Below are 14,498 nucleotides of genomic sequence, written 5' to 3' on the forward strand. Positions count from 1 at the left end.
TGGGCTGGGAGAAGGTCAGGTCACACCAACAAACAAACAAACACAATGTCGTTGTCACCAGGTGTTAGCTTAGCATGCCAGCAGGTAAGAACAAAGGAGGCTCTGTAACAACAGGTGTCAAAAGGAGCTGCACGAGTTTGTCCTTTATTCACAGATTAAAATCAACATATTTAATCTACATATTATAAATAAAATCACATTTTTAGATTTGAATCTTTGTTCAGACTTCTTGATTCAAACATAAACTGAGATTCAGTCAGGAAACTCAGCAGAGTCAGCGGAGAGACGATGTGTTCATCAAAGGGCTCAAAAGTTCAATATAAGTAAAAAATTTAATATTTGGTGCTGTGTCCACTTCGGGGTCTTAAGGGCCTTTCTGATAGGATGTGGTGTGCGCTGCATCGCTCACCGCGGGGAAGAGCGGGGGGGGGGCAGAGCACACATCTGCAAATCAATGGGCAAGTTGCTAAGTGACATTCTGCATCCTATCTGAAAGACCCCTTAAACGAGTCTTTATTTTGTTCTAAATGTTTATTTACTTTATTTATCTGAGGGTTTAAATGACGTTCTTCGTTCCTTGACTCAAACAGTCAAGAGGATGGACAATCAGTGGTCGACACTTTCACAGTTAACCTATCTGTATGTCCCAGTCTGTGGTCACTCGGAGGTCCAGGTCGTTCACTGTCAGCGTGCTGCAGCTCTCTGTGTACTGAAACGCAGCACGGGTGTCTCCAGCTCCTGGGGTTGAAAAGAAGCAAATTAGTAGATAGATAGATAGATACTTTATTGATCCCGAGGGAAATTCAAAGCATCCAGTAGCAGGTTACAAAGACGTACATGACATGAAACACTTGTTACAAATTAACCACAAATTTTCAAAAAACAGACATTAAACAACAGGCAGAGCAAACAAAGACAACAAATCGACCATTTTAAACGTTCTGACTGACAGAACTCCTCACCAGACACATGAACCACCACTGAGGACGGTTTGCTCTTCAGGCCCAGGATGGAGACCGACTGAACGACAGTTTCACACTCATATGTTCCTTCTTCACTGGCAGGACTTTGAGACACAAAGAGAGATCATGAGATCATCAGGTGTGAGGCGTCCTCAGAAGATTAACAAAACCTTTAACTTCCAGATTCTGTTTCCCTTAAACGACCAAATGTGGTAAGATGGACCTGAGTGAGTGCAAAGCTCCTCCTGTACTTTAAAGAGCTTATTGATTAACCAACCAAAATGTCACTTTCTGCACCGTGCGCCTTTATTGTGAAAAGCTTCTTGACCTACATGAAGTTACTTTCTTAGCAGGTGTGATTTATGACTCACCGGCAGAGCAGCCGGCCGGACAGCATGTTGAACCTGCGCAGGCAGAAAGCCTTCCTGTCCCGGTAGCTGAAGGAGTGGCCGTCGTCCAGGTACAACTCACCATCAGCGGCACCCTGCAGAGAGACACTAACTGAGTTCTCCTACAAGACGTTCAAATCTTTTTCTGCCTTTTATTTAGAGACAGGACGGTCGATAGAGTCTCATATCAGGGAGAGAGAGAGTGAGGACATGCAGTAAAGGAGCCACAGGTCAGATCACCTGAGAGTTTAGGGCCACAGTGATGGAGAGCGGCATCCACTGAACGTCAGCTGTGCAGGAGCCACTTCCTGTAGACCTGCAGACCACCGAGCCGCCACGCTGGAACACAGGGACCTGAACAGAGGAAACACAGGAAAATCAAAGTGAGGACACGTTGTGACAGCACTTTGTGTGTCTTACGACGGTGCAGTTGCACGCAGAGACCGTCAGTGGGCGCCAAAGTGCGCCAGCGCCAAATCTCTGCATATTGTTGCTTTCAACCTTTGCAGCAACTCAGGTGAAAGATTCCCATCACTGTCATGATTTGTGACTTTACTTAGAAAGGAAAAGTCTCTAGAGGAGCCACATTATTAAATGTATTGCAACTCTTTTTTCCATTTCTTTATGTTCTGAATGTAAATTATGTCGTATGAATAGTTATACTGATACTACCTGAAGTGCTGAATGTTAGAATAATAAAAAATGTAAATAAAGCAGGAACAGGAAAACTACTGACGTTGAACATCACAGTCTCTGCTGCAGTGAGAAACAACACAAAAAATGACTGACTGTATCCATGGTGACGGGAAGACTCAGCGTCCTGCCTCCTTTAAACCCCTCTGCAGAGTGGATATCGAACCAGACCTAAGACAGAAACGAACAGAACTGTAACATCTGTGTACAGAACATTTAAATACATGACGCACGTGTTACCTGGTGGTTGACTTACCTCAGCAGATCCAGGAAGCAACACTTGGATTTCTTTAACTTTGGGTTCAGTGACAGGACAGGCCAGCAGAGCTCGCCCTGTATGAGATAAGAGACAGACTGATGATGTGACGACAAAATATAAAAAAGGCAAATTATGTGAAAAAATAATATCATTAGATTACCAATCATGTACTGGTTGTCCACAGAGAAGGTGTTCTGTTCTCTTGGAAATTCAACCCACAGAGGTCTGCAGAGGTTTGCATGAAATGGGAAGAAATATTATTTATAGTAAATCAAAAATGCACGAGCTTGTTTATTTTTTTTCCAGTCGTCTGACTCCTCAAAGCTCTTTTACACCGCAGGTCACACCAACACATTCACACACTGATGGTAGAGGCTGCTGAGTAAAGAGTCCATCAGTATTAACTCATCCATTCATACACACTGCCGCTGAAGCAGCAGGAGCAACTTGGGGTTAAGTGTCTTGCCCAAGGAGACATCAGACATGTAGCTGCAGGAGCTGGAGATCGAACCCCCGACCTTCCAGTTGAGAAACGACTGACTCTATGACATCAAACATTTACCTTTGTAAAGCTGTTTGATCCAACACAGCAAGTATAATTGTGGATAGAGGAACTAAGTCCCTGAACGCTTCAGTACGGAGTTTAAATTTCTAGCATGCAGTACCTCCAGTGAGCAGCAGGTGGCAGCAGACTCACCTGAGAGGAGGCAGACCGCAGGTGTGAGAATGGTGGAACAGAGTGTACCAGTACGGCAGCAAACAGTACCTGAGACAAGACGAAGCAAAGAAAAACAAATGTGAGAAACACAAACACGGCATCGCTACAGGAACCATTTAAAGAATTATTATAAATGAATCTTTGGAAATATAAGCTAAGATAATCCTTTATTTATCCCACAACCGGAAAAGAGCAAAGACTGCAAACAAAAAGTGAACGCAGTAAACAATTTAAATTAAAAAAATAAGATAAAATAAAAATGTACAATAAATAGATAAGCTACCACAATATAGATTTAAAAAAATATATTTAAAAAAATAGATCAGTTGAGAGCTGCAGTTTTGACAAAAATGTAGTCAGCAAAATATAACATGAATTCAACAAATGCAGATTACTGTTTAGTGATTGACTCCTTCTTAATGATGTGAAACTTCATCTTGAATTTGATATTAATAGCATGTTAAATGTCAGCTGTTTTGGACGGTTGTTTAAAGATGGGTGATTTTTTTCCAGGTTTGAAACTAATCCTGACACACACAAAGCTACGAAAAAAACAAATAAAACTGTGTTTGTGAGTACACAATCTGGATTTAGTGAATCCTCTGTGGTAGATTAAAGTACCTCTCCTCGATCACAGAGCGGATCGCAGCTGTGACTTCCTCGCCGAACAGCCAGGGCTCCCGGCGCTTTGTCATCTTTGCAGAGTGACCTCTGAAAAACGGCTGCAGGGCAGCTGCTTGGTACCAGCGGATCAGCAACTCGGGCTCCGGATCCTGAACGAACCCACCGACATCAGCTGAGAACAGACGAGGGAAGAATATGACAAAACGACACAATGTGTTGATGAATGTTTGATTCTCAACAGTGAATAAAAAACATGCACAAAGTGTTTTTGGTTGGACTCACCTCCACAAAAAGCGATGCCTGCCACGCTCAGAGACAGGAGCATCGGGATGGAGATCTTCAGGTAATCCCAGCTGGCGGCGTTGTCACCTGTCCACACGGCTCCTGCATGCAAAACAACAACAATCGAAACAAAAAGTAAAAAAAAAATGAAGAATCACAGAGTACATTGTGTTTATTATTCATTTTAAAACGACATACCAAATCTCTGTGATCCGGCAAAGAAGGAGCGTGAAAGGACAAACGGTCTCTGTGAGCCTCCTGAGCGAGTGATCAGACCCTCGAACGTCGCCATGTGCTGCAAGAAAACACGAGAACGAGTGGAATCATTTCTGCACCGACAAAAGATACGATGACAGAGGAAATGAGCAGTATCAAAGTCGCTTAAACTCACCTGGTGGAAGCCGTACAGGTTGTGTACTTCTCTGTGCGCCAAACCCCCATAATGCACTGCGTCTTTCGGCATCGTCTTCTCCGGCCCGTCGAACACAGACGGTTCGTTCATGTCATTCCACACAAACAATGATGGAGTCGATCCCTGCAACAGACAAAAACGCTTAAAGACTTAAAACAAAGGCAAGGCACGTTTATTTCTATAGCACATTTCAACAACAAGGAAATTCAAAGTGCTTCTCACAAGACATCAAAAAGCATCATGACAGAGGAAAGAAAAGAAACATTAAAATAGAACATTTTAAAAATCACTGAAATTATTAAATCTGAAAATATGTTCAAATAATTTTTTTTAAATTAAAATAAAATAAAATAAAATAAAATAAAATAAAAGTAAAGAAATTAAAAGAGTTAAAAAAAAAATAATAATAATAATTACAGTGCAGAGTGAAAGTTTAAAATCTTATTAAAGCAGTTTAATTAAAGGCAGCTGTAAACAGGTGAGTCTTCAACCTCGATTTAAAAGAGCTGAGAGTTTCAGCAGACCTGCAGTTTTCTGGGAGCCAAAAAGATTTATTTAATTGATTGATTGATTGATTGATTGATTGATTGACAGTCACCATCAGGGTCCAGAGAAGTCCTTCTGTTGTTCATATGGATAAAGAGGAATAAGCTGGTTCTGTTTTTACCTTGTACTTCTCCAGGCCAAAACATCTGGAGTACCACGCTCGAGTGTCTGGACTGCTGAAGTCAAGGTAAGAGGATTCCCCTATGAGACGGTGAAATTAATAAAACGATTAATAAAACAACTAATGTGAGTACTATTTGCCTATTTTGCTTGAAGTGGCGCTTGGGAGGAAAAATGCCTCAGAGTCATTACTCCACATATTATTATGATGATAACAATCTAACAATGATGTTTCAATACTTTCAAGAATTCAGTTCGGTGCTTTTGGAACCAACAGAAGGTCTCCGAGTGCAACTGCATGTTGTTACGCCCGCCCGCCCAAGATCATTGAGGGCGACCCTCATTTACAATGATGCAGAGAAAACATACAGAAATGATAAACAACGAGAAATGAGATAAAGCTACTGCAGAAAATAAAATCAATAAAAGAGCAATAAGAACATTAAAATATATACACTAAAATAATTTAAAAGCTTGAAATGACTACAGTGATAAGTCAGTAATTAAAATAAAATAGTTACAGTCAGGTATTGGGCGGTTTAAAATAATATTTTTTAAAGTGTCCATAAGGGATAAAAGTGCTCAAATTCAGGTCCTGTTGTAAAATATTCCAGGAGTTTGCAGCACTAACACATTTGTTGACTAGCAGAGGAGCAGTGTTGTGGGAAGACAAAGATCCACATCTAGGGACGGCACCAGGATTGTTTTCTCCCGGTGCTGAGGAGGAGCGTGACTAATATGTCGGGGTGTTATGAAAAGTCAATTTGCATGAATTCAGTTACTTTTTAAGTTTTCTCTTTTTTTTCTCAAATAAAAGCAGACATACGTTAGGGGGGCTTAACCAGGGCTAGACAGATTTGTGATGCACTTCCTGCTCTGACCTCCACCTCAGCGGAGAGGAAGTGTGGACAACAGGAAGTGAGGAACACAAAGGAGAAATCCTTCCTGCATGATATCCTGTATTCTCTTTTAGTAAAGCTTCTGGAGATAACACTTGTTGAGAAAGACGTTACCAGGCCAGCACGAGCCCCGATAGATCTGCCCCTCTCTGTTCTTCACAAAATGCCCTCCGTCTCTGGCCTCGCAGTACAGCAACCAATCAGGATCGACCTTGATGTGGGGGTCACTTATCACAACCAACTGAAGGAGAAGAAAGACGACCACAATCAACATCTAAAAATGACGGGAAAAAAAAAAGAAAAGGAAAAATTGTGGAATGCTTCTTTAAATTGACCTTTCTCCTCTTCTTCTCTAGGTGGCGCTGCAGGCCGGCTGGATCAGGGAAAAGAGCAGAGTCCCAGGTGAAATACCGCTTCCCTTCCGTGTGCTCGATGTCCAGCCAAATGACGTCGTACGGGATGTCGTGGTGGTCAAATCCCGCGTCCACAGCCTTCACGTCGGCTTCGTCGTCGTAGTTCCAGCGACACTGGTGGTACCCGAGAGAAAAGAGAGGAGGGAGCGCTTGATATCCTGTCAGAGGGAGGAGGAGGAGGAGGAGGAGGAGGAGGAAGAGGAGGAGGAGGAGGAGGAGGAGGAGGAGGAGGAGCGCTGCTTTCAGTAACACTGGTAACTGTTGTCTTGTTAAAGTCTTAGTTGTTAAAGTTATTTTTCACACTTAAATGTAGAAATCAAGTATCTCCTCTGAAAATAACTCTGTGAGTCATGACTGTCTACAATGGGTGTAACACCCGAGTCCCACTGTCTGTGATGTTTTCAGAGTTTTCAGAGTCCTATCTTCACTTTGTTTACATCGCCCGGACGGCCGGCTGACTCCTCCCCTCGTGTATAAAAGTTGTTTAATTGAGGGACTAGAGAAAAGAAGAATAACATACTGTACTCACTGCTTAACTGTGTTTCTAGATCACGCTCATTTCAGGTAAATTTACATGCAGTGTGAAGATACCAGCATAATAAAGATCGCTAGCATTAGCATGCTAACAGAACAATGCAGCGCGAGTTGTTTTGGTTTCATGCTGGAGCTCAAGGGCGACATCTGCTGGATCAAAACATCACATATAAAGCCTTTCATGTAATAAATAATCGTGTAAAGGTGCTTCAGAGCGTACACACACCTGTCAGCTGAGCGTACTGGGAGAAGAGCTGCTGTGGAGTGGGCCCGAGGAGAACCGTGCAGTCGATCACACCGCTCTCCGACAGCCAGCGGACGTCGGTCTGAGGCTGCGTCCGCCTCCTCTTCACTCGAGGTGTCTGGTCATTCTGCGTGAGGTATGAATGCACATTTCTAAGTTCCTTTCTCAAAAATGTTACATTGCTTTCCTGTCTGATATTTGCAGTGGGAGCTGTGTGTGAACACAAACAGCTTAATGTTTTACACAGACCCCCTCCCATTGGCTCGAGGTAAATTCTCCGTATAATATCCTGCTGCGTTCTCACATCAGCTCACTGAAATGTTCTACATATTTTCAGGGGTGGATGTGTGAAAACAGCTTTAGGGTATCTCTGTATTTGAAGTCAAACACTTTAATTGTTCATCATTTTCCAACCTGTGACTGACAGGATGAAAGACCAGCAGTGGAAAAATCGGTTACCTGATGATCAGACGGGCGGTAATAAACATTCACAAATGTTTCCGATGCATTCAGCCAAAACAGACCCAGAGTCCTCTCTGGTTTGTGAGCCACCAACAGCGGCACCGAGCCGTACAGGCCGAGGCGGCTGTGCAGCTCATAGGCAAACACATCCAGGTTATACAGCCGGTAGGGTTCACCATCTCTGTGAGAGGAAATTAATAAAAAGTGCTACAACAATATAATACTTTATGATTTTATATGAGACTAAACGGCTTTAATAACACTATCCAATCCAATCCATACCTTGCAGCCATTCCCCAAGTTTTTCAGCTGAAAGCCAAATTTCCTTGAACTTGTGTTTCCTTCTCTCTTCCGTTACCAGTTTGGGAATGCTTACTAAAAACGCGGCCGTAAATGTTGCTGTAATGCCGCCAACAAACAAATCCTCAAAGGGTTAAAATACAAATTTTATAGCGCTAACTAGACGGTAAAGTTTTTATCAGACAGTCAAAGTGCTGTCTAATATCTAAGACCTCAAGTGAGAATAAGACTTTGGAAGACACTGTATGACCTTGAATTTTAAAATATCTAATTCAAGACTTTATAAGGATCCGCAGGGACCCGTCTCTGTACCTGGTGTCTTTGAGCTGGAGGCTGTCAGCGTGCTCTGGAAGACCGAACACATGACTGAACCCGTGAAGACAAAAGTCCGACCCAATGCTAGAGGGACCTGAAGAGGAATAAGACACAGATTATTTTCCATTGAGCACAAATGTTAAATTCAGAGCTGTAAGAGGAACTTGCAGCTGTATTTCTGTGGTCTTGTAAACCCTCAGGTTTTAAAACTTTCTGTCTGTTAAAATGTTGATAAAGCAGAAACTAACAGTTAGCTTTGACGTCCTCAAACTGCCTGAAAGTCTCCTTCCATAAGAAACTTGTGTCGTCTTCTTCAAGCTGTCGGGGGAACAAAGCAGAAAAAACAAAAACAGATGTACAAACAGGATTAGCATGACAGCAGGAGTAATGGTGAACACTGTTTGTGTCCTCTTACCTCTCTACCAGGAGGCGTAACCCTGAGGAGAAAAAAACAAAGAATCTAAAAATGTATTCAGTTCTTCATGTGTGGATTTGTGAGCTTCCCTGAGACTCTCACCTGGGTGGATCCTGCAACGTCTCGAACCACAGTTTTCCTTTAGAGTTGAACGTTACCACCACTTCCTCTTCACACAGGATCTCCAGTCGGAACGGGAAATGCCACACGCAAACCTGGTGACATCCTGAAGACCAGGAAAGAGTGATGGAGTGCTGAGACTGTCTTACCACTCTCAACCTGCAGGGGGTGACAGAAAAGAGAAGTTACATCCCTCATTATTCTCATTAACGAGGGATAACGAGGATCTCAGGTGATGCTGATGAGGATCTTACTGTTCACACTGTGGCTCCCCCGTCATCACATCTGGAACTCTGTAGCGTGCCTTCAGAGGACGGAGTTCATCGATGAGTATCTTTACGGTGTCGTTTTTGCAAGGTGACACAGAAAGAAGCAGTTTGGTCTGTGAAAAGAGCGGAGAATTACTTTTTTGATGAAAGGCAAACCAAAGTAATACAGTGAAGAGGTTGGCTAGGGCGAGATGGAAAGGTTTATAAAGATGCTTACAACCCGCCTCAGCCCATTAAGAAATATATTTTCAATGCTATGATAAGTGCAGATTCTAGCTGCTGTGGCTGATATTTATTCAGCCAATCAGAATCTCCAATTAGCATCAGAAGGGGTCAGGTTTCAGTATTGTATGCGGACGTCGATTTCATCACCAACAACACAATGCTGAATGTGACCAGAGGCTGTTTTTTCTAACAAATAAGGGACTTCAAAAGACTTATGTTTGAAGATATTTAAGACAAGTTTAATCTTAATCCATGAAAGTGTATCTTTTGATTTCTCTGTCTGAAAAATAAAAAATATCAAAGTAGATTGTGTGTGATTTCTTTAAAAATAATTACAGCCACACAGACATGCACAAACATGACATTAAGATTCCATTTAATTTTTTGTTTTTGTATATGTTAACGATCAAATTGCATCAAATTAGGGGTGGCCGATATGGGAAAAATATCATATCACAATTTTTGTTTTGACAAAATCACGATCACGATTTTATCACGATTTTCTTCATACTGATCTTTAGACAAATTTGTAAGTTCAACCAAATTTATTTCCCTGTATAAACTGTGCTGACAAGTTTAATCTATTTGAAAAACATCTTTGTTGGAGGTCTGGAGGTCTCTCACCCAGAACATCTTTAGCAACAGAAATGTCTTTCCCTCAATTTGATCAACATTTATGAACAATTTGAAGGTTTTCCTCACCACTTTGAAATGATGATTTAGTTATGTGTCCTCTTTTTATGTTCATCAGGAACATTTTCACACAGTGATGCATTCATTTAAAAACATGTAGACTTGAAGTTGTTGAAGTTTCTGTTCTGTTTTAGCCCTGCAGAGTTCCTCCAGCTGGAGCTTCATACAGGCTCTGCAGACTTTGATGTTTTTATGACATCATTGGACTAACTTTAGTTTAGTTTATATATAATCAAACATAATACAGAATGTGTTCATTCTGTGACACATGATCAAAGTAAGAGTTAAAAAAATCAGAAAAATCAGTTGTTTTTGCGGACTTTACTTTTAAGTTTCGTTTTCACTGCTGCAGAGCAAAACAGGAGGGGGAGGAGGAGGGGGGGGGGAGACGCGTCTGTGTAAGAGCAGAAACTGCAGCATGATAGAAAAAACACATTAGGCCGGTTCTACATCTGCCCCTGCTTTGACAGATCGTCAGCAAGTTGAAATCCTTCACGATATAAGATCGTTATATCGCCCACCACTACATCAAATGTAAATATGACTGACCTGCGTGTCGGGCTCAAGCAGTTCAAAACGTGCCCCCTTCTCTGAGAGCACCATGGTGTCCAGAAGAGCCTTGTACTGTAGGATTGGACCCTGAGTCTGTCGCCTTCAAATCGTGGGAAAAAAACATCAACATATTAAAAGTGTGATAAGTTTTAGACTAATCCTGCAGAGCTTTAATCCTACTGAACACACCAGAGAATAACCTTAACTGTGGGTGAGTCTGTGACGGGTTTGTCAATGTGAACAGTGTGAAGTTGATTGGACAATAAATATCCAATTTACCTGTAAAAAGCAACATGTCCACTCTTCTTGAACTTCTCCTGCCCTTCAGGAACAACACTGAGGGACGAGCAGGGAGAAAGTGAAAGTACATCATGATGTCTTAAAACTCTTTGCAAAGACTCAACTTTCAATGCAATAATGTAGACAATAATTGGATTTTCAGAGTCGCTGCTTGAGTTGGTAAACTTGAAATCAAAGACATGACTTATTGCATGGATATTCCTGCAGGAATGTAAACAGGGGCATTCAGCACACTGCGTGACAGAACGGCTTTCTTTACACAGGCTGTATTTTTAAAGTTAAAGTCAACATTCAAACTTGCCAGTGCTGCAGAGCGGCTCAAAATAACGTGTTTTTAAATACCTGTCCACAACGGTTTGGATCACTTCTGCCATCTCCGGCCGACAGACCGGAACACACCAATAAGACGGTTTGTGACACTTCAGACGAGTTCACTGCATTATGTTCTGTTTAAACTGAAAACCTGACAGCAGCAATAACACAGAGGACACCGTCAACACGCCACCGACCAGACTTCCGGTTTTAATTTCAAACTAAAATACTTGCTAATACAGCCCACCCAGAGTTCGCACATGCGCATGACACACGCCCATTTAAAGTTGCGAATAAATACAAATTAAGTAAAAACTACATTTTTTTAGTGCTTTTTATAGAAAGGTAAGGATATGGCGTAACTAAAAAATATGTTTATTCTATTTATTCATAAAAAAAAAACCTCAAATACGATGTAGATTTTAAGACCCGTTAGTTTGTTAATACAGTTAATCGAACAGAAAATAATAAATCTGTAAAGAAAGTTGTTGTTTTATTACCGTGATGCAGTCAGTATAGTTCAGATACTCCACTTCTAGTGATGTTACTTGACCGGGTTTTCATCCATTTTATCACCAGATATTAGTATTATATATAATTGTATTATTATATGTATTTATGATTTATATTATTATATTTATTTATTATGATATTATTATGTTTCCAGTCTATGGATATTAGCAGTGGTTAAATCAGCTCAACTAGGGACCGTCAATAAATTCGTTTTCACGACACGATATCAGTATTATTGTTTTTTTCTTTCAATAACGCAGACATTTCACATCTTAGTTAAAGGTTTTGATCCAAAATGTATTCTTAATTTGTCTCATGTAGCATATTTATTTTCATAGTGAACATAAAAACAAGAAAGGATCAATAAACAGGAAAACTGGCAAACACATTTTTAATGCTTATACTTCTTTTTTTCGGTAAAATTATTATTACTCTCAAAACCTACTGATTTGAATTCAATTACACAATACATTCCCACACTGGTGACAACATCAGAGTGGTTTTTGTGTTATTTTATTACAGTTTACGTTTCCAAATGCACACGTTTAAGGACAAATTCGATATTTTAAAAGTGTGTTTTAGCTTAGGTTATGTTGTTAATTTTGTTGATCAATAAAGTATATCTATCTATGACTTTGGCCACTTTGAGCCATTTCTTCAAGCTAACTGCGTTTCAGGTGTTCTGTCGCCCTCTGGTGGGGACAGCGTGAACTACAGCAAGAGGCACACAGGTGTTATGCTGAGAAATGCATCCCTTCTAAGAATTGCATGCACATCGCGGAATTGTTAGAATTGAACGGTATAATTCTTGTTTCCAGGGACAAATATGTGATGACAAAGTGTGTGAAGTTTATACTTAATAAAGTGAAATGTCCTTATTGTTCTGTAGACTCGGTGGATGACGCGTTTCCATTATCCTGCGTTAATATGTTTGACTCTGAAGTGTCTGTAGAGGAAACGTAAGGATGGATGCGAAATATGACAGCAAAGTATTTTAATGGTGGATGCAAAATTCGGCAGTGTAGAAATTGTGTCTGCCATATTTTTTTGCATCGTCCTGAGAGGTGAATGAAATTCTCGACAGGGATACATTTCTCGACATAACACCGGAACTGGAGGCGGATACGAGTCTGACCGTTACTACACTGTAGAGGCTCAAATGAAGATGCCAGGTGCACACACGTACAGGTCATGTTTGCTGCTTTTAGCTGTAGTTTTCCGCCTCGGGACGTCGGCAGAGGTCTCCATATGGAAGGTGGACATCAACTCGGTGAGTGGTAAACCTTTAAAACATCTTTATGTGCGGTTAAAACACAGCTGACTGGACATCTTCCGTAGCGGCTGTTAGTCGGGGAGCTAATAGCATCTGTAGCATCACAATTCATGTTCCATATTTTGAGACACAATCCGACAACAGTTCTGTTTTTATTCAGCCTGACATGACGAGCTTTTTATTCTGAATGAGCCAACTTACATTACCTTTATTTAAAATAATAATAACAATGGTTGGTATTAATACAGCTGGTCAAAGTGACTGACAGGTTCCTGTACGAGGACACTGAACGTCACTATGTGCTTTTTATCTCTCTGCAAATATATAATTCTTTATGACACAAGATAAATAATGACCTGTTTGCAGAGGGGTTGAAATATAGGAAACTCAGTCTATTATTAGAAATAATAACAATAATAATAACTTAATTTATTTAGCACCTTTAAAAACACAGGTTAACAAAGTGTTTTGACAAACAGCAAAAACAAGAATAAAGTAAACTAGACCAAACACAGAAGAACATAAACAACAACAAGAACAAACAAATGAAAAATAATCAGAATGAAAAAAAACATTCCAACAGAAAAGAACCCAAAGTGCACGATACCCAACAGACATATAGAACCCGACCATCACAAGAACCATCACAAGAACCATCACTAGAACCATCATAAGAACCATCACAAGAACCATCACTAGAACCATCACAAGAACCATCACTAGAACCATCACAAGAACCATCACTAGAACCATCACAAGAACCATCAGAAGAACCATCACAAGAACCATCACAAGAACCATCACAAGAACCATTATAAGAACCATCACAAGAACCATCAGAAGAACCATCAGAAGAACCATCACAAGAACCATCACAAGAACCATCACAAGAACCATCACAAGAACCATCACTAGAACCATCACAAGAACCATCACTAGAACCATCACAAGAACCATCAGAAGAACCATCAGAAGAACCATCACAAGAACCATTATAAGAACCATCACAAGAACCATCACAAGAACCCAGGAAACACAAGAACCATCATAAGAACCATCACTAGAACCATCACAAGAACCATCAGAAGAACCATCAGAAGAACCATTATAAGAACCATCACAAGAACCATCACAAGAACCCAGGAAACACAAGAACCATCATAAGAACCATCACTAGAACCATCACAAGAACCATCATAAGAACCATCACTAGAACCATCATAAGAACCATCACAAGAACCATCACAAGAACCATCACAAGAACCCAGGAAACACAAGAACCATCACTAGAACCATCACAAGAACCATCACAAGAACCATCACAAGAACCATCACAAGAACCCAGGAAACACAAGAACCATCACTAGAACCATCACAAGAACCATCACAAGAACCAATGACAAGAACCATCATAAGAACCATCACTAGAACCATCACTAGAACCCAGGAAACACAAGAACCATCACAAGAACCACACAAGAACCATCACAAGAACCCAGGAAACACAAGAACCATCACTAGAACCATCACAAGAACCATCACAAGAACCAATGACAAGAACCATCATAAGAACCCAGGAAACACAAGAACCATCACAAGAACCATCACAAGAACCATCACTAGAACCATCACTAGAACCATCACTAGAACCATC

General features: G+C 40.8%; 2 protein-coding genes across 2 annotated transcripts in view; one reads left to right on the top strand and one right to left on the bottom strand.

The window, feature by feature from the left end:
- Positions 1 to 117: 117 nt before the first annotated feature.
- ganc (glucosidase, alpha; neutral C) lies at positions 118 to 11,259 on the bottom strand. Its single transcript, XM_065966472.1, has 25 exons — positions 11,089 to 11,259; positions 10,726 to 10,782; positions 10,444 to 10,546; positions 8,962 to 9,089; positions 8,690 to 8,866; positions 8,588 to 8,609; positions 8,421 to 8,490; positions 8,170 to 8,266; positions 7,555 to 7,738; positions 7,078 to 7,222; positions 6,240 to 6,475; positions 6,019 to 6,145; positions 5,007 to 5,086; positions 4,319 to 4,462; positions 4,126 to 4,222; positions 3,928 to 4,029; positions 3,643 to 3,817; positions 3,001 to 3,069; positions 2,464 to 2,528; positions 2,301 to 2,377; positions 2,141 to 2,215; positions 1,592 to 1,705; positions 1,334 to 1,446; positions 963 to 1,066; positions 118 to 738 (listed from the first exon to the last, which is right to left on the bottom strand). The coding sequence occupies exons 1-25, from the start codon at positions 11,118 to 11,120 to the stop codon at positions 629 to 631; spliced, it is 2,703 nt and encodes a 900-aa protein (XP_065822544.1). The 5' UTR covers positions 11,121 to 11,259; the 3' UTR covers positions 118 to 628.
- A 1,422-nt stretch (positions 11,260 to 12,681) lies between these two features.
- The window catches only part of LOC136183271 (transmembrane protein 87A-like), a 15,286-nt gene continuing 13,469 nt past the window's right edge, over positions 12,682 to 14,498 (top strand). The window contains exon 1 of the mRNA XM_065966481.1: positions 12,682 to 12,841. Within this exon, the coding sequence (XP_065822553.1) occupies positions 12,731 to 12,841 (111 nt within the window). The 5' untranslated portion in view covers positions 12,682 to 12,730. The remainder of the gene's footprint in view (positions 12,842 to 14,498) is intronic.

This window comes from Labrus bergylta, chromosome 18, assembly GCF_963930695.1.
Source record: "Labrus bergylta chromosome 18, fLabBer1.1, whole genome shotgun sequence".
Lineage (NCBI taxonomy): Eukaryota > Metazoa > Chordata > Actinopteri > Labriformes > Labridae > Labrus > Labrus bergylta.

Excerpts from the sequence above, each read along its gene's own strand:
- ganc (XM_065966472.1), bottom strand. The coding sequence starts at position 11,120 with ATGGCAGAAGTGATCCAAACCGTTGTGGACAG. Across the intron at positions 8,610-8,689 it reads ACGTTGCAGGATCCACCCAG|GGTTACGCCTCCTGGTAGAG; the intron begins GTGAGAGTCTCA and ends TTTTCTCCTCAG. Across the intron at positions 4,030-4,125 it reads TGCCGGATCACAGAGATTTG|GAGCCGTGTGGACAGGTGAC; the intron begins GTATGTCGTTTT and ends TTTTGCATGCAG.